Source organism: Cuculus canorus, chromosome 5 (assembly GCF_017976375.1).
Source record: "Cuculus canorus isolate bCucCan1 chromosome 5, bCucCan1.pri, whole genome shotgun sequence".
NCBI lineage: Eukaryota > Metazoa > Chordata > Aves > Cuculiformes > Cuculidae > Cuculus > Cuculus canorus.
The window spans coordinates 54962365-54980464 of NC_071405.1; the positions used below are offsets into that span (position 1 = coordinate 54962365).

The 18100-nt window shown below is 42.3% G+C and overlaps 1 protein-coding gene across 6 annotated transcripts in view; it reads right to left on the reverse strand.

Annotated features, from left to right (window-relative positions):
- RGS6 (regulator of G protein signaling 6) overlaps window positions 1-18100 on the reverse strand; it is a 278903-nt gene that overhangs the window by 50322 nt on the left and 210481 nt on the right. For all 6 annotated transcript variants that reach the window (XM_054067562.1, XM_054067563.1, XM_054067561.1 and 3 more), the window contains 6 exons: window positions 16634-16715; window positions 16058-16132; window positions 14870-14968; window positions 13737-13798; window positions 8826-8936; window positions 4097-4222 (listed from right to left, as the gene is read on the reverse strand). In XM_054067562.1, the coding sequence (XP_053923537.1) occupies window positions 4097-4222; window positions 8826-8936; window positions 13737-13798; window positions 14870-14968; window positions 16058-16132; window positions 16634-16715 (555 nt within the window). The remainder of the gene's footprint in view (window positions 1-4096; window positions 4223-8825; window positions 8937-13736; window positions 13799-14869; window positions 14969-16057; window positions 16133-16633; window positions 16716-18100) is intronic.

Here is an 18100-nt window from a genome sequence, read left to right on the forward strand (position 1 = left end):
TGTATTTTTTCTAGCAAGGTGCTAGATGCTGTGCCCTCAGAAAGTTCTTTACAGATTCCCAGGTTTGGGTGCAATGCATCTCACCTAACTGTAGATATCTACCGTGCAGACACTGATATTTGAATTAGTGTGTCCAGGCTTATAGATGGTAGAGAGAGACAGGTGCCTTACAGTGTGTTTTAGGTGCTCTGAGTTTTGTTTCCATTTAAAGTTGAAACAAATCCTTCCTGGGCAATTCACTGACTCCTCTTACGCTTCTCTTCTCTCACTCTGAAGGGAGCCTGGATGATAGAGAAGAAAACATATGCTTCCAAGATGCCAACTTAGGTGAGACAGATCCCAATCTTCCTGTTGGGTGCAATTTAACTTTTGCTTGCATGTTTAAGCATCCAGCAGTTGCCTTCCTTTCTGCCACACACTCATGAGAATTCAGGAGCTTTCTCTGCCACATCTGAACTCTAGAGAGCCACCTCCTCTCTAGCACCACTGCTAAGAATGTATACTATTCTAGATGTCTTCATCAATATTTCTGCCTTTACAACCTGTTGTTATTTAAAGTTTAAGCATGCTTGCTAATACTGTTTCAATATTAGAGAATAATGATACCACATAAGCCAATACCATTATAATGATACCGTAAGAATGACAGCAATGTTCCCATATTAACTAATTACAATACCAGTGTCTTCCAAAAAGGATGTGGGATTTAGCCTTTCTATCCCAAGCTCACTGACCTGCAGCCTTCCTTTGCTACAAGCACTCTCAAAACCAAAGGGAATGCACATCAGCAGGTGGAGCAGCTCTGACTGACCAAGGAAGGTACATGCTTCCTTTCTCATAATGACACTTATTCCATTTGTTTGGGTAGGATGATCATGGGGGACATCTGGTAGTCATAAAAGCTGCTGGATTTCATCAGCGCAACCCCAGATATATTTCAGAAAACTCACTTGAGGAGTATTTCAATACAGTATATTAATTTTGCATCTCATCACTACAATTTAATTGCAAATGAGCACCACTGTATGTAAGTGCAGAAGCATATACAAGTTCAGTATACCTGTTCAGCAATAAAATTTCAAGCTCATTTACAAGTTCAGTATACCTGTTCAGCAATAAAATTTCAAGCTCATTTACAAGTTCAGTATACCTGTTCAGCAATAAAATTTCAAGCTCATTTATTGTAATTTTGTAACACTCCCTTGTTTATCTTACAAGTTCAGTTTCAGGTTTTTAAAAATAACAAACAAAAGTGCATTGAATTTTCACTGTTTTGCTGCTGATATGCTTTCTGTATTTCTCCTCAGACAGGCAAATTGCTAAATATGATGGTCAGTTCTAATGTCGTTTAAAGTCACTTTCTGGGGAATTTCCCTTTCACATCTCAGAGGCTGCACTAAAGAGGCAACAGTTCACATGCTATACTAATGTATTTGATTTTCTAAGTGAAAAAAAATTAAACCCCCAAGAACTGAAAGGCTGTGCAATCAAGTTCTTAGCTGCTGTAATCCAAGAACAACATCAAACCCGCTCACTACCACTAAAGACACAAACCCTGACTGACTGCATGCTTAGCTGACAGCAGACTTCCTCATTCCAGGAGCAGACACAGATCTGCCAGTGAAACTGCAAGGTCTCTCGCCATCTCTGCCAATGATCACTGGAGCTACTGGAACAGGCCTGGCCCTAAAGAAAGCAAGTGAACTGTCCCCTGGGCCCGTCCATATGCTGACATGGCAACAGAACACCACAAGGAAGCCTCTGTAGTATAATTCAGAATCTTAAAAATAAAAAGGGGGCTTACCAGCTACCACCATATCTAGGGAAATAACATTACTGCTGGACTCTTCTGTGTCTCCAAGACTAAGCCAGGGAAGAAGCAGATGATATCTGTTGCAGATATCCATGAAGTGCCTCTGACCTGCTATACCTCAGCTAAGGAGCAAGTCTAAGTATTCCACACACAAAACTACAAGAGCACAGACTGGAACCTTGACACCAACTCAAACCCTCACCTTCAACACGTGCCAGTGGCTGCAGCCTGCCCTGCTGCCAACCACAAGTTATCCACTCTGCTGCTAACCACCACCTTCCTGCTTCTGCTCAAATGGATTAAAGTGGCAGTAAATTTGGCTGTTTGTCATACACAGGCAAGTGTCTGAACCATAACCTCATCCACTAAGTATCAATATCTGCCTCTTCAGGCTGCCCCTCCAGCCAGCACAAGCTGCCTCCCATTTTCTTTGGCGCTTCCAGCACCAAGCAATGAAGCTAGCATTTAAATGTCTGCAATCCTGACGACTAATTCCAATGTTTGCCCAGCCCTGTCTCAAGCATAATCCCAGAAAGCCAAATATCTTAGAGCTCACTGTAGTATCTTAGTTTCTGCTGTTATCGGACTTCTTGTGGTTTGGCTGTATCTGCGGGATACAATAATACACTAGCTCTCCCATAGACCTCACCGTCTCCACAGCAGGACAGCTGCTTTCCCTAAAATGAACTTCAGGGTTACGTATGGAATTACATTTATTAACGTGGAACCTGGAGCTATATCCTGGTTAATGCTAGGACAAGCAGGGGACTCAGATCCTTGCTATGTAAGCAGTGCTGTGGGTTTAGCTTAGGGCCTAGGAGTGATAACTAGCTAGACTTTTTTTTTTTTTTTTTTTGTCAGTATGAGAAGATACCTGGTATCAATAAAGGAAAATGGCTTAATACATTAGTTCCGGTGTATTGTAGAAGTGACTAGTGAATCTTGAGGCGCTGAGCTTACCACTTAGTTTTGCAGCTGGAAGGGCTGAAGAGAGAGGCATATTCTTTGAAGGATTGCTACCCCAGAATGAAGCATGCTGTTGGCACTTCCAACGAATTTTCATCAATTTTGCAATGAGATTGTATCTTGGAGAATCTTCTAAGGCCACTGATAGGGTTTAGAATGTTACAGACAAGGCCAGAGGGGCTGGATCTGCTAGGAAAGGTATGGGGAGTTTTTTACTCGGCACTGGTGCGTGGAGCGTGGGGCTGCCCGGCTCCCGCAGCCCCTGCTCTGGGCACCGCTGCGCTGCTGCACGGGCAGCACACAGAGAATTGCCCGAGCTGAAGAGTGCCCTTGAGGGACCTTGAAGAAGCGGACAACAGAGCAACGTTGCCAGGAAAGTACCTGCAAAAAGTACAGTCAACAGCAGAACAAAAGAAACACTTGTAGCCTTCTGATGCCCAAAGAAGGAATAGGGACTGCGTGTGAACAGCGAGTGATCAGTTACCTGTTGACCAGTTATTGTGAAGTTTGAGTGCGTGGACAGTTGTTAGTAACCAAACAGATAATGCCATGTTTTTTGAAATTCAGTAGAGTTGCATAAAAGCAGCCTGCTTTGGCAACAAAGAGTCTTCTGTTAACTCAAGTTCAAGAGTCCGTGCGTTCATGCCCTGAGAAAGGTTTGTTCACCAAAAAATGTCAATTTACTACTGCTGTCTAGTCCTGCTGTAGTTGAACTAACAGAATGGTGCACAATCGATCTATAGACTCTCAATCTGATGTCAGATTATGTGGATGTCTACATAATGTTTCATAGTAGAAGTTTTGTCTTCTTCACAACATGAGAAGGCAGGTACTCAGAACCCTAACACAGAGAGAGTGCTACTAAGGTGTGAGTCAAGCTTTCAAATAGGAGGTGCCACAATTAAAAGTAGCTGTTGCAAATCCAGTTTGGTGAGTGCCAGTACTGCAAGAGTTTTTAGCCACACAATCACCATCCTGTTGCCCTCAGACGACCACTGCCACGAACACATAGGTAAACTTTATATATTCTTAGGGGACTTAATAGCAATATGCTGTGCCTCATCACATTATTACAACTTTGCAAGCCTTTGCATATGATACTTGACAACATTGGCTCTGCTAAACACTGTTCCTGAGATTATTTACATAGTTCTAGTATAGCCATCCGTAGCAGTGCTAAGGGGCAAATCTTGCCATTCTCAATTTTATTCAAATGAATGGTTTTAGCAGTTCAAGACAGACCAAGCATTGCATTTCACCTATGCAAGAGAGTAGGATTATCTCCGTTCATTTACTTCAAATTAAAAAAGGTTTCACCTGAGGTTTTCTGAGCTGAATTCCGATTCCAGGAAACGAAGGAACTGGTCTCGTCCTACTGGGTCCTTCAGTACCTCATCCATGGAGAAACCCCATCTTTTCACACGCTGCTGACTAGGTTCCTTGCTGTTTAGAGAGAGAAGGGAAAAAAACAGATGGAATGTGCATCTCTGCCTGCTGTCTGAGCAGCTGCTGCTGTTTCTGCTAACCAGCAAAGGGAGGAAGATTACCAGATGAGGAGATGGCATTTTTTTTTTCTTAAGATTTTCCAGAAATACAAGTTGGCAAACAGTGTACTAAAAGAAGCTATAAAGACCAGGGTCACCATTAATGCAAGTGTACTATCTGGATGGTATGTACTCAACAAAATAAAAGACAGTGAATGAGGTGATTTTCAAAATAACTTCTGATAGGTTTCAACAGCACACCACACTTGAATGATTATTCATTATGCACTTCTTATATATTTCCTCAAATGTACCATAGGAATGTCTTATATGTCAAAATAGAAATCTGCCAGCAGTGTCACCTGGGCCGCTGATGAGCTCCAGATCACCTCCTTGTGTCCCACACAGTGCTGGCTGGTCACTTGTAACTGGCTTCAGATTTTCAGTTCCACATTCGCATTAAAAAAGCAATTTCACTAAAAAGCATTGCAGACAAGATTTGTAAAACCATTACTGGTTTGTGGTCTTTTATTTTTCAATGCCTCTGATTTTTGGATGGCTAAGTCTTGGAAGACTAAAAAGCAACTCTTTCCTCCCCTCCATGATAATCAGGCTTTTATTGTGTCTCTCAGCTGGGATACTGAGATGCAGAAATACCCAAAATCATTAACAACATTTCTCCTAAATTATTTCTTACTACAATCTCACTTATATAAGATGTTGTTTGAATTGCCAGACATTGCAGAGGTGCCTATGGGGAGAGGCAGTGCTTGGGAATGACAACAAGGATCCTATGAGACAGTCTGCATCAGAGTGTAATCTGGGCTCACAAAGTGTCTGAAAGCTTCTGGTGTGATGGCGTCATACTATGAGACAATCATGAAAATACAGCTCAGCTGCTCAGATTTGTGACAGCAGAGCCAGTGTTAACAGTACATATCTATTAAACTACGTGTCTTGTCATGTCCACAGTGAGTCCTAATCCTAGACCCTTAGGGGACAGTGGTGATCTGTGCTGAAGACAAATAAGCCAAAGGGGTAAATAAAATGCCCACTTTGATTTCCTCTTGGTGTAAAGACTAAGCAAAATTGATGGGCATGTCCTCGCTTGAAGTGCAGAGCACTTGGGATGGCTCCTCCTGTGCTCACCCAGGAGATGTGTGCAGATGCCAGTCTACCTGTTCAGTGAGCCAGACGTGGACATGAGAGTCATTTTTGTGCAGAGCTTTGCACAAGCTAAGCTTGGGGAATCTCCTGCTGATCACAGAGATCTGTAGCTGGTCTTCTTGCCACTGCACAGTGTTCTAACATGAATGAGAAGGCCAAAGTGTTATCTAAAACTGAAGGCTTTCCATGTTGTTTCCCATGTACTGAGTGCCATGAAGCATGACCTGTAGTGGCATAGGGTTGTACTAAGCAGCTGGCCTTACCATCAGACACGAGAGCCTCTTTGCTTTCTTGGGCAAGGTCTCTGCTCTCCTAACTGAGGAAACAGCTTTGCAGGCAAAGGGCTACTGCAGCTCTCAGAGATCATTTAATTATTCATGCAAGTTGCAACTTGATGCAGATGCAGCGAGTTCTCATACAATAGAGAATAAAATGGAGACACAGAGCTGTTTGTTCTTCCATCTTCCAGCAATACAACTTTCTCTTTTTCATCAGCAGGAGAATCACCTTCCTTAACTCCAAAATCATAGCAGAAGACAAGCATTTATTTTAAATGCCTAAAAAGGCTATGACATCAAGTTAATTGTATTCTTTGGGGACACAGACATTCTTTTCTGGGATTTGCAGTTATTTCAACAGATACAGAAATAATGGATGTCTGGATTACTTTGTGGGTGGGGGTTTCACTAGAGAAGTATTTTGCAGGGACTGTACCTGTCAGAGAGGATGGAGAAAACAAGAAACAGACTAAGAAAGGAAATACAAAATATTGAAATTATGCAAAGAGGGGCAGAGATTAGGAAAACTATGAATTTCTTTACCTATCAGAGAAGGAGATGAAAACATCTTTCACATGCCGGACCACATGGGTTTTAAAAAGGGAAATAACTTGCCCTTTCCCTGGAACACTGATTCACTATAAATTGGCTTTCTTAGGCTGGTAGCATCTTAAACTTTCTGTTATTATTCAAGAACAGATAGGATTAAGTTTGGAATTATCTTTTCAAAGATTTGCTAAAGTGAAATCCCAGTTCAGATTTTGGTACCAAACAACAACAGCTAAACACTAGGAGAATGGATTGAGAGCAGCCCTGGAGAGAAGGACTTGGAGGTCCAGGTGGATGAGGAGTTCAACATGAGCTGGCAATGTGTGCTTGCAGCCCAGAGAGCTAACCATAGAATCACAGAATAGTTAGGGTTGGAAGGGACCTTAAAGATCATCTAGTTCCAACCCCCTGCCATGGGCAGGGACATACCACTAAATCAGTCTGCCCAAGGCCTCATCCAACCTGGCCTTGAACACCTCCAGGGGTGGGGCAGCCACAACTTCCCTTGGCAACCTGTTCCAGTGTCTCATCACTCTCATAGTGAAGAAATTCTTCCTAATGTCCAGCCTAAATCTGCCCCTCTCCAGCTTATACCCATTCCCCATCATCCTATCACTACAAGCCTTTATGAATAGCCCCTTTCCGGCTTTCCTGTAAGCTCCCTTCAGGTACGGGAAGGTCGCTGTAAGGTCTCCTCTGAGCCTTTTCTTCTCCAAGCTGAACAAGCCCAACTCTCTCAGCCTGTCTTCATAGGGAAGGTGTTCCAGCCCTCCGATCATCTTTGTAGCCCTCCTCTGGAGCCGTTCCAACAGCTCCATATCCTTCTTATGTTGAGGATTCCAGAACTGGACACGATATTCCAGATGAGGTCTCACAGGAGAGGAATAGAGGGGCAGAATCACTTCCCTTGGCCTGCTGGCCATGCTTCTTTTGATGCAGCCCAGGACACAGTTGGCCTTCTGGGCTGCGAGTGCATGCTGCCGGCTCATGTCGAGCCATCAACCAGCACCCCCAAGACCTTCTCTGCAGGGCTGCTCTCAATCACATTATCTCCCATTGTATACTGAAAACTGGGATTGCCAATAACCATATCGTGGACTGCATCAAAAGAGAGGTGACCAGCAGGTTGAGGGAGGTGATTCTGCCCCTCTACTCTGCCCTTGTTGAGACCTCACCTGGAGACCTGCATTCAATTCTGGAGTCCTCAGCACAGGAAGGATATGGATCTGTTAAAAGCGAGTGCAGAGGTGGGCCACAAAGATGATCAGAAAGCTGGAGCACCGCCAATATGAGGACAGGCTGAGACAATTGGGGTTGTTCAGCCTAGAGAAGAGAAGGCTCCAGGGAGACCTTATTGCAGTCCTCCAGTACTTAAAGGCGGCCTACAGGAAAAATGGGGAGGGACTCTTTACCGGGGAGTGCAGGGACAGGACGAGGGGTTAGAGGACTAGATACTAGGAATAAATGTTTTACTGTGAGGATGGTGAGGCACTGGAACAGGTTGCCCAGAGAAGTCGTGGATGCCCCATCCCTGGAGATGTTCAAGACCAGGTTGGATGAAGCTCTGAGAAACCTGATATAGTGGAAGGTGTCCCTGCCCATGGCAGGGAGGTTGGAACTGGATGTAAGGTTCTTTCTGACCCAAAACGCTCTATGATTCTACTCTATGATGTGAATAGTGAAGGTGACACTCAGCATGGTGATTTCATTCAAACCTGCTGCGATAGCTGCTAGACACAGAGATAGGCAGGACGATTCTAGCCTCACTGAGAGGACTGTGGATGGCCTGTGATGACAAGACATGTAGACACCGGCCAGACTTCTCTTGAACCAGCATCACATGGGCAAAAGACACTTTAAATTGCAGAGCTGTGCTTGTTTTTTTGGAGAAATTCTCTGAGGTGCAAGCCATCGGTGCCCTACAGTCATTCCTCCTCTTTTCACCTATTAAGACACTAACAACTTTTCACCTATTAAGACACTAACAACTTTTCACCTATTAAGACAATGACAGCTGAGACCCAAACTCACTTTGTCAGTCTGTTATAATTCTGACCTTCTAAGTCTCACACATTATGTGTGAGCTACTCTTCTCTGGCTCCTGTGCCAAATCCAGGAATCTATGCAACAGGAAAGGCCACTGCCCTATATAATCCAGCCTATTCTCCCAGCAGCATCTTTCATGGGATCCCAGGATAGGAGCCAAACTGGAGCACTGCAGCTGGGGGATGACCAGACAGCAGGCTCTCAAGGGTCAGAGGAGATGTGCTAGAACAACTACCTCTTAGCAGTATCCTGTGTACTTTCAGACCTGAGTGTATGTCCTTCACAGCCATGAGAACATTTGTTACCTGAATTACAGAGTACCACATATCAAGCCATACGGAAAGACTGAGCAATTCACAGAAGAAGCAGTAAACCATAAGCTCCTGATTAAACTTTAGCTATGTACACATATCTTGTAAAGTTACAGACATAACAACTTCCTATCCAAACATGGCTGTAGGAAGAGCATACAAACAAAACAGCAGGACAACTCTAACATTACTTAAACCTGCCAATTCTTACCTCATTTCAATGTCCCACAGTGCTGTATCATCACTTATCCAGGGATTGGAAGGCTCAGCAGGAGTTATAAAAGGGTCATATTCCACATACTGCTCTGTGTAGGCTATTAAACTGACAGACAAAAAAGAAAAAAGAAAAAAAGAATCAGGGTCTGAATGCTCAGTTATGTGGCAGAGAGGTACAGCTTTTCTTTCATTTTCCCTTTTTTTTTTTTTTTTTTTTTTTTTTTTTGTGTGTGTGTGTGCGTCCTGCTTCTCATTTTTGCAGGCATCAGTCGGTTTCTCAGCAACCACAGGAGTCTCTTCTTCCAGGCCTGGTGCATGCAAGGATTTCTCTGCAAACACCCACCAGCTCACTGCAGTATTTTCCTCAAGCTCGTCTCTGTCAAGATGCCCACAAAAAGCCTGATGAAGCAACAACTGGATTGCTATGGTAGGACTTCTCACAGAGAGTCACGGGATGACTATGAAGTGTGTGTCCTCCTCTTCGTTCGTTGCATGTTGCTATTGCCTCTTGTCCTTTTTGGGTTTTGCAGACTTTTGTACTCACTTAACTTTATGCATTATGAGTAACTCATCTAAATCAGGTCATGCGCTGTAACTAAGAATACTTTTAAATCTTCAGAGGATCACAGTCCTGAGCATAAAAGCTTCATGCTATAGATAATTTTTTTAATTATGCTGATATACCATTTAGTCTAATGGCACTACTGTAAAATACTTCAACAATAGTTTATAATAATTAAATTAGAATGTAGTTAAGTGCTATGCACAATGGAAAAACACTTGGCATTTATACTGGCTTGCTTCATGACGAGTCACATAAGACATATAGCCTCTAATCCTCACTAGGATGAGACTCAAAGAGGTTCCTGGGAAAAAGACTGTCTGGTTGCATAAGTGATTCAGGAATCCCACTGGGGTTGGGGCTAGGAGGGCATTTTTGCAAAAGAAAGACAGCATGTATAAAATAAATCAAAAGAAATTTGTCGTAGTCTATACTGGAAATACTCTAAGGCACTTTTAAATTTTTTGCCTAGGCCTACCAAGTAATTAACTAAGTTAATTGAGTCTCATCATACTGAAAAACTATCTACTTACACTATGATTGTCCATGCTAAATTCTACCTCTGGTCTTCCACACCTCAAAAAGGCAGGATAATGAAAAGACTCTGTGAAACAAAGGGTCACAAAAGGCAGAAAGTTTCTCTGACCTGCTCTACAGTAATTATTTCTTTTTGTTTGTCCTAGCTCTTATCATGAGGCATTAAAATCATACACTTTTTCTAACCACAGCAGGTTCCCATTGCCCCTCAGGGCACTCAGGGCTGTCTCATCTCATTTCATTAATTACATTTCATGACTGCTGTGGGTCAAGGGTTGGAGGAGGGAGCAGCGTCCAATTTCTGAGAGCAGCAGCAATCCCTGAGACATCAATGAGAGAGAGATGGTTAAAAAAAAAAAAAACCAAAAAGGATCAGTCAGGAGATATCTGCTGTGAAACTTGAATCGCTCCTAATAAAATAATAAAAATGCATCAGAGGTGCTAGTACAAGTACTAGAAAAGAATAAAAGGGAAAAAAAAATAAATTAAACAACAGGGAATTGCTAAGTACATTTTGCTGATTCAGTATAATGACAGCAGTGGAATCATTGTCTTACCATCTCAAGGGACTCCTAAGGGGAAGCATTTCTGCCAAAATACAAACCTGGACTTTAGCCTTTCAGGTGATGCACTGTAATTCTGGTAGAAGAGGATAGCACAGATTTTCATCTAGTGAGCTGACATTGCACCTGGTGGCAGGATGCTCTGTTTTTTCCCCAGTCATTTCTCTATTGGGATTGCACCAACACTGTGTGATGCCGTCAGGAGAAACAGTAGGTAAAACCTAATGATAGCTTGGCTCAATAGTCCTCAAATCTCACTGCCAGATCCTAAACCTGTTAGTGTAGCAGTCCCAAGTAGGGAGAAAGGACGTGGAAGAAAGGAGAAAACTGTTTCCACAGTGCCTGAAGCAGCTGAAGGATACTCCCTGTGTTATTTCCTCCTTGTGATTTCCCTCATTCTGCCTGAAAGTGCCTTTGCACTGCATTGTACTCTAATGGCACCGCTGTCAGGTTAGGCTGTCAAAAAGAGTGTCCTGAGAACTCATCTGCTGCATCCTGATCTGCCACGGTGTCCCTTAAACTAGTCCCAAAAGCAGGGTCCTGCCTGAAAATTGTCTTCCTAATAACAGCATCTCCTCATGCAGCAGATTTGTTCCTGGGGTGTGCATGCAGCATTTTACATCAGGCTTTCAGGCCACATAGGTTTTTATTTCAGGCAATAGAACCATAGAATCACAGAATGGGTTGGGTTGGGAGGGACCTTAAAGATCATCTAGTTCTGCCCCCTGCTATGTACAGGGACATCTTCAACTAGACGAGGTTGCTCAAAGCTTCGTCCAACCTGGCCTTAAACACATCCAGGGATGTGGAATCCACAACTTCTCTAAGGCAACCTTTTCCAGTGGCTCACCACTCTCATAGAGAATTTATTCCTTATGTCTAATCTAAATCTACCCTCTTTCAGTTTAAAGCCATTACCCCTTGCCCTATCATGATATGCCCTTGTAAAAAGTCCCTCTCCAACTTTCTTGTAGCCCCCTTCAGGTACTGAAAAGCTGGGGCAAGGTCTCCCTAAAGCCTTCTCCTTTCCAGCCTGAACAACCCTAACTCGGCCTTCCTTCGTAGTACAAGCGTTTCAGCTTTGTGATCATCTTTGTGGCCCTCCTGGATTTGCTCCAATAGGTCATAGAATCATAGAATGATAGAATGGTTTGGGTTGGAAGGGACCTTAAAGATCATCCAGTTCCAATTTCCCCTGCTATGGACAGGGACACTTTCCACTCAACCAAGTTGCTCAAAGCCCCATCCAAACTGGCCTTGAACACCTCCAGGGAAGGGGCAGCCACAACTTCTCTGGGCAACCTGCTCCAGTGCTTCACCACCCTCACTGGAGCATGGCCTTCTTATGCTGAGGTGCCCAGAGTTGAACACAGTACTGCAGGTGGTTTCACCAGAATGGAATAGATGGACAATAGTTCAACTCAAGTGGCCCACATTCATTCCTCCTCACCTATCCCCATCTGTGCCAAGCTACTGGACTCACCATTCCCTCCATTTCCCAGCTGTCCTCTCTGTGATGCTCCACATTCAAGCTGCACTTTCCACCACTCTCCGCACCCTCGGGCAATGTCACCACCCAAAGTCGTCACATAACGAAACACTTCTTCATAAGATATTAATATCCCAATCATGATTTTAATTCTTTATAAATTCAAAATGAAACTTTCAAAACAGGAAAAAATATTTTTTACTGTTTTTACTTTATTTACTTTTATCCTGGCTATCAATTTCCACAGGTTTTGATAGTGGCATTTTCTTATTCAATTTGGGACCAAGAAAAAAAGGCCCATAGCCCTTTCAAACGAGTAAAATTATCTGTCCAGTTTTACTGTAAACTGACGGGGGGTTTGGCATTGACAATATTACATTTATAATGTCAGTAGCTCCTTATGAACTTGAACAACAGGTGCATTACGTGGACAGGATTCAATGTTCACACATCAATGAGTTTTACTGAGTCCATCTTATTGAATAAATACCTACCTAGAAAAAATTCAAGCAAAACAGATCTGCTTACTTGTAAATTACCAGCCTGGAAGTTATTACTGTCTTAGTATATGAAGGTCATTTTAAGTAAATTCAGTACAAAATGACATTTTTTGGTAAAGCACAAATGTATCTCCTTAATAAAAAAAACCCGAGAAAGTCCTAAACATAAATATGAATGCACTAATTTCAGTCATATAATATAGTGTATGCAGGATTGCAGGGAGTCTCTGAATATCTTCTTTTTAATTGAGTAAGTTTTCATTTTAATTGTTGAACTTTACAAGCCAATAGGCACTTACTTTGGGGGTCTCACCTTTTAATCTGCCTTGCTTAGTACATGCATGCTAATTACAGATGCAGGCTCTGCAAAGCACATTTCATAGGGTAATCTTTAACTTACTTAAATAAAAATTATTCTGTTATTTTTCTGCAAAGCACCAGCCCTTATCATGTCCCTCATGTTCAACACAGTTTTGCTCTAAAAGCTATTTACTGAAGAGCACACTGATCCCTACATTTGTCTCAGTAATTTCCCTGCAAACATGCACAACTTACAATATCTAAGTAAAGGAATTGTCGTTCTCGATTAAATTTGAGCTTGTTTTTTACCTGTTCATATTTCCCTCCCAGAACTAAATATTCTACATGGCGTCTCGTGCCTTGATTTGCCTCTATGAGAAATTCACCTCCTAAAACAGTGCCTTGAGTAGTCCAGGTACAACCCCAGTACTCCCACAGTATTTCACATATGTAAGTGGGAGCAGAAACTGGCCCTACAGCCCCAGAATGAACATGGACAATGAATACCTTGTGTAACAAGACACAAATGCAGTTCACTCCCCAGAGCTGTGCTAGAGTAACAAGAAATGAGCACTGAGAGTTCACCCACCAAAAAAAAAAATTTAAAAAATGTATTTTCATATTGAAATAGGAATGACTTTTGTGTAAATAAACTCTGGGGTTGTGAACGGGTGGGGAACAAAAGTACTGCAAGGGTTCTTTCTTCTGTGAATAACATATTTTTTGCTTTTACAGTAAAACAGCATTCTCATTCATCACCTACTTTTTCTCAGCGGCAGAAGAGAAAGTACCGAAGTATCAGTGGTCAGCAGAGAAGCAGCAAGTCCAGTCAAAGAGGGGGAAGGATTCATGCACAGAAAGGGGACCAGTCTTTGTCCTGCCTATTCTCTGTTTTTAGAAATGTCAAACTGGAAGTGAGGAAAGAATGGGAAATCATCCAAATGGGGGCACTTACCTTTCTGCTACTTTGGACATCTTTAAACAATGTCTCTCTATCTGCACATTCAGAAAAGTTATCTGAGGAGAGAGATGACAAGAACATTATCAAACCAGGAGCTCTATAGCATGCATTGATCAACACGCTATTGATTTCTCTTTCCAAACATCTTGAAAGTAAGTCAGAAGGAAATGGGACCCTTCCCTAGGTATTAGAAGAAGCTTATTGACTGCTTTAAACAGGAGTCTCCATTTCTTATGTCAAAGCCTCAGGGAAAGAAAGGTTCAGAAGATATAATTAAAAGTAGGAAAGGCATACATTTGGGGCTGAGGTTCCTAAACTACTCAAGGTGAAACGTGATCCCTTTTTTACGTCACATTCCTCTCATTCGTTTCTCTAACAGGCATCAAAAGACCAATAAGTCCTTTAGAGCACATTTGCACTCTGCTATGAATTAGTTCTCCATAGTATTCTGCAGCTTAAGTAGCCTATGATAGAAATAGATCAGGAAATTCAGTGTTCAGGTTTAGATTAGAAGAATCAGCCACCCTGAACTGGCTGTCTAAGAAATGTGTTCGAAGTTCCCTTTACTAAAATGCTGACCTAGAGATTCCTGCCTGTACCTCATTGCGCACTACTTGTTGCAGGAAAGTAATTTTGAGGGAGAGCTCCCTGTGCTGGGTCAAAGATGTGCAAGTTGGCTGGTCATTCCTTGGATTGATTGTGCAAATAACTTTTTCCTGGTTTTCTAAAAAGCTCTGACTGCACATTCTAACAGTCTTGTACCAAATGATGCATTTCCTCATTGCCCATTCCCATACTGTGCCCCAGTATGCTGGCTTCTTCCCTATTCTTTGTCGCTGCCCACTTTTCAGATATCCTCAGTTATCTGGAATTTGATCTATGGCCCCACAGAGAAATATTAAATTCAAAGGTCAGTATTACCCATTATACATATCATCATACAACTGCACTGCTCAATTAATGTATCTATCTTTAAATACTTACTTCTTTACATAAAGTATGTGAGGATCAAGAACAAGTAACACATACAACTGTTTTTGCTGATATCTCCATAACTTCATATGCTATTTTTTTTTCTTTGGCAGATAACAGTTCTCAGAAGAGTTGCCATTAAGCCATTGACTTACTTGTTTCCGGAAATCCTCCTTTGTAGTTTTGCGTATAGGTTGGGAAGGCATGTGTACAGGGCTCTGAGGCTGACACTCCTCTGTAATCCCATATACTGACTGTGAGAAACCAATAAACAAACAAAAAAGATTAGGGCATTTTTCTCTGTTATGCAATAAGGAAAACTGCAGTATGTAAAAGAGTAAGGTAACAAGACAGCAATTTCCTACCATTTATATCCACACAGGTCAATGATCATTCAGCCTGGAGCAAAATTTACAGATCAGACTGTGCTCACAGGCACCTGCACTTGGCAGGTCTGTGGGCACATTAAAAAAGGGTTTATTTTAATGTTAAAATGCAACTGATAATTTTTAGGAGCTCTGAGGACTCTGTGCTTCAATGCTTGCAGGATGAACACTAGGAATGATCATTGTGGTGAACCAAGTGGAGAAAGAAAAGATGAGAACCAAATCCCATGCCATTTTCTTCCACTTGCTTTTACGTCTTGTAAAACTACACACTGAGGAAAGAGCTTAACCAGGTCTCAATGGGTCAACTTCAAATGAGCTTCTCAAAATGAAAACCTGCAGGTTGACTTGTAGCCATTCATTTTCAGGACAAAGACCTGCACAGAAAGCATTATCAATCACTCTTTCATTTACTACTTTTGTTTTTTATTTAATTTTTATAAGAGACATGAATAGCTCTGCCGCAATTTAACTTCCAATAGAAGCTCAGGAGTCGGGTGTCACCTCCAAAACTAATGTATACACAGAAGAGTTAAACCTTGCCAGAAGTCAAAGGCACCTAAGTTTCTAATGATCCAGCATTGATTAAGGCGAGTAAACAGCTCTGAAAAATCTATGGTCAAAAGACTTCTGATAATGGGACCTAGGTATTTTTATCAATTGCTTTTAATTTTATGGGAGCACAGAGCCAGTAGGCATCTAGGACAGAGAGCTCCTTAATGCCCTTCTCAGCTATGCCAGTCACCTAACTTCTACCGCTGTGCTGGAACAGTAAATTCACCGATTAGAACAAAACAGAACTGATACTTGCAAAACACTTTTTTGGTTCCTGTTGGGAAACTCTGAAATACTATAGGTGTCAAGCATGATTTGCATTTAATTAAAAAAAAAACAAAAAGCAAAACCAGCAACAACAATCTCCCCCCAACAACAACAAAACCAGAAACTGATACTGACCTTTTTCACCTTCTGTGGGTTTTTCATACGACGACACTTTCTGATGTCCATTTCTGTGGTGTTCACACAGCCTGGCTGAAAAGAAATGGTAATTGTATTACTTCTGTGTTTACAAACCACATGCTACCTTACCTTTCTAAAATATACAATTAGATCTTGTCCAAAATTATTTTTGGAAGTTTATGTCCTGTAACCATGTTTGCTAAACAAGAGAGTGCATATACCCAAGTTGGCATCTCAGCATCAGATCCATTTACTCATAACTTTGGCACAAAAGGAAATATCTCAGCTAAGAGGAGAGCTTTATCTAGGAAGTCTGAGCCAAACTAAGTAAGCTGCTTTTCTTTTGTATGCACAATAAATAATCTTCAAAACTTCATGATCATTATCTATTTCCAAATTAATACTTCCATGCACAAGCCTAGAATATCTAAAATAATCTTGTAGACACTTGGCTTGTTTTGAATTGTGAGCAGTCAAGGCAATGTTTTTGTGCAATATATGGCACAGTGTTTACTAGTATTACAACTTTACCCTCAAAGCCTTGAAAGTCTCATCATTCTAAAAGAGTTTTACCACAGGCCTGTGCACATCCCAGAATGCTCTTTCCTGGCTGTCCAAAATCTTTCTTTCTGTTTTATCCTTTTTCCTGTCGATTCTGAAAACAAAAGCATAAACATATGAGTCAACACACAGGTAATTCTTTCTTCTTTGTTACAGGTCATAGCTGGGGTAAGCCCACAACTAAAAAACTGAGAAATCCACTTTTTGTACAGAAATGTCATACTCCAGCTTTCAAGGCCATGTGCCATGAACAAAATATCACTGACGTTTGCTCCAATATGTTCAAAAGAGATTTTCCTATAAAGGTGGAAAATTTATTTTAACATCTGCTTTTTCATCCGGTGAGGAAAACAACCTTTGCTGATACGCTGTTCCTGGACCCTAATTTGACAGTTTGGGGAAGCTCATGTTTGGCTTTGGCTCTATCAGGAGACCCACTGGGACCTCTTTACTCCAGCTGAAGCTCTAAGCCGGTGCCAGTCAGCACTTCTACGTCCAGAGGTCCTGTTGTACCATGGTGTGCCAGCAGCACTGCTGGTATGACCATGGATTGTGAAGGGAAAGCTATCCTAGGCATTCCCAGCAGCAACAGCATAGGCAGCACTTGGGGTCACCCTTCTTAAGGCTCTGATCTCCTGCCCTGGTGCTGGCACAGGCAACTGGAGTCGAGTTTGCTGGATGGCCTCCTGCAAGTCAGCGCTCACTCAAGAAACATACAGCTGAGCCAACACAAGTGCAACTCAGTAGTTTCAGCCCTGATGCAGCAAGTAAATTGACAAAGCGCGCACATCAAAGGCCACCAGAGGTGGTTCAAAGCAAATGTTCCCTATCTCTCAGCGTCATTGGTTGATGCTGCCTACCTCCTGTGCTCAGCTCTACATATGAGCACAGCAAAGCAACCACCAGCTTGGAAGATCTATCTGCAGAGACACTGGATGAAGCACACGAAAGCAGGAACTACTTTCACTTCCAGAGGAGGACTGAAAAGCTGACAGTGTCCGTGTTCTGAGTTCCTACACCACTGCCACCTGGGAAATGAAAGCAGCGAGGAAAAAAATATGCAAATTGTGATTTTTGACCATCAAGTTCTTCGCTCTCCTGTTTTTCTGTTTGAAGGGCAGTGATTCTTGACTAAACCTGTCCTAGAAATGTACCAAGGGGGTAGAAAATGACATACTGAAACTGAAGTTTCTGAACACGCTTCCCCACAAAAAGCCCAAGTCCTCTGATGTTTGGTATCAGTCTCTAAATATCCCCCAGCAAGGCTGACATGAGAAATCAGCTCTGGGACAGGCTCTGTCCCCACTGTCATACAGCAGCACTGTGGAAAACACTGAGGAGCAAACACTAGACACCCAACCCAAAACCTCCTTTTTCTTAGTGAGCCCTTCCAGCTTTGCCAAAGGGGAAGGTGAAGTCTTCCGCCTACCTCATACCACACAGCACACGAAGACTAGAGGGCCTCTTTGGAGGGTCCAT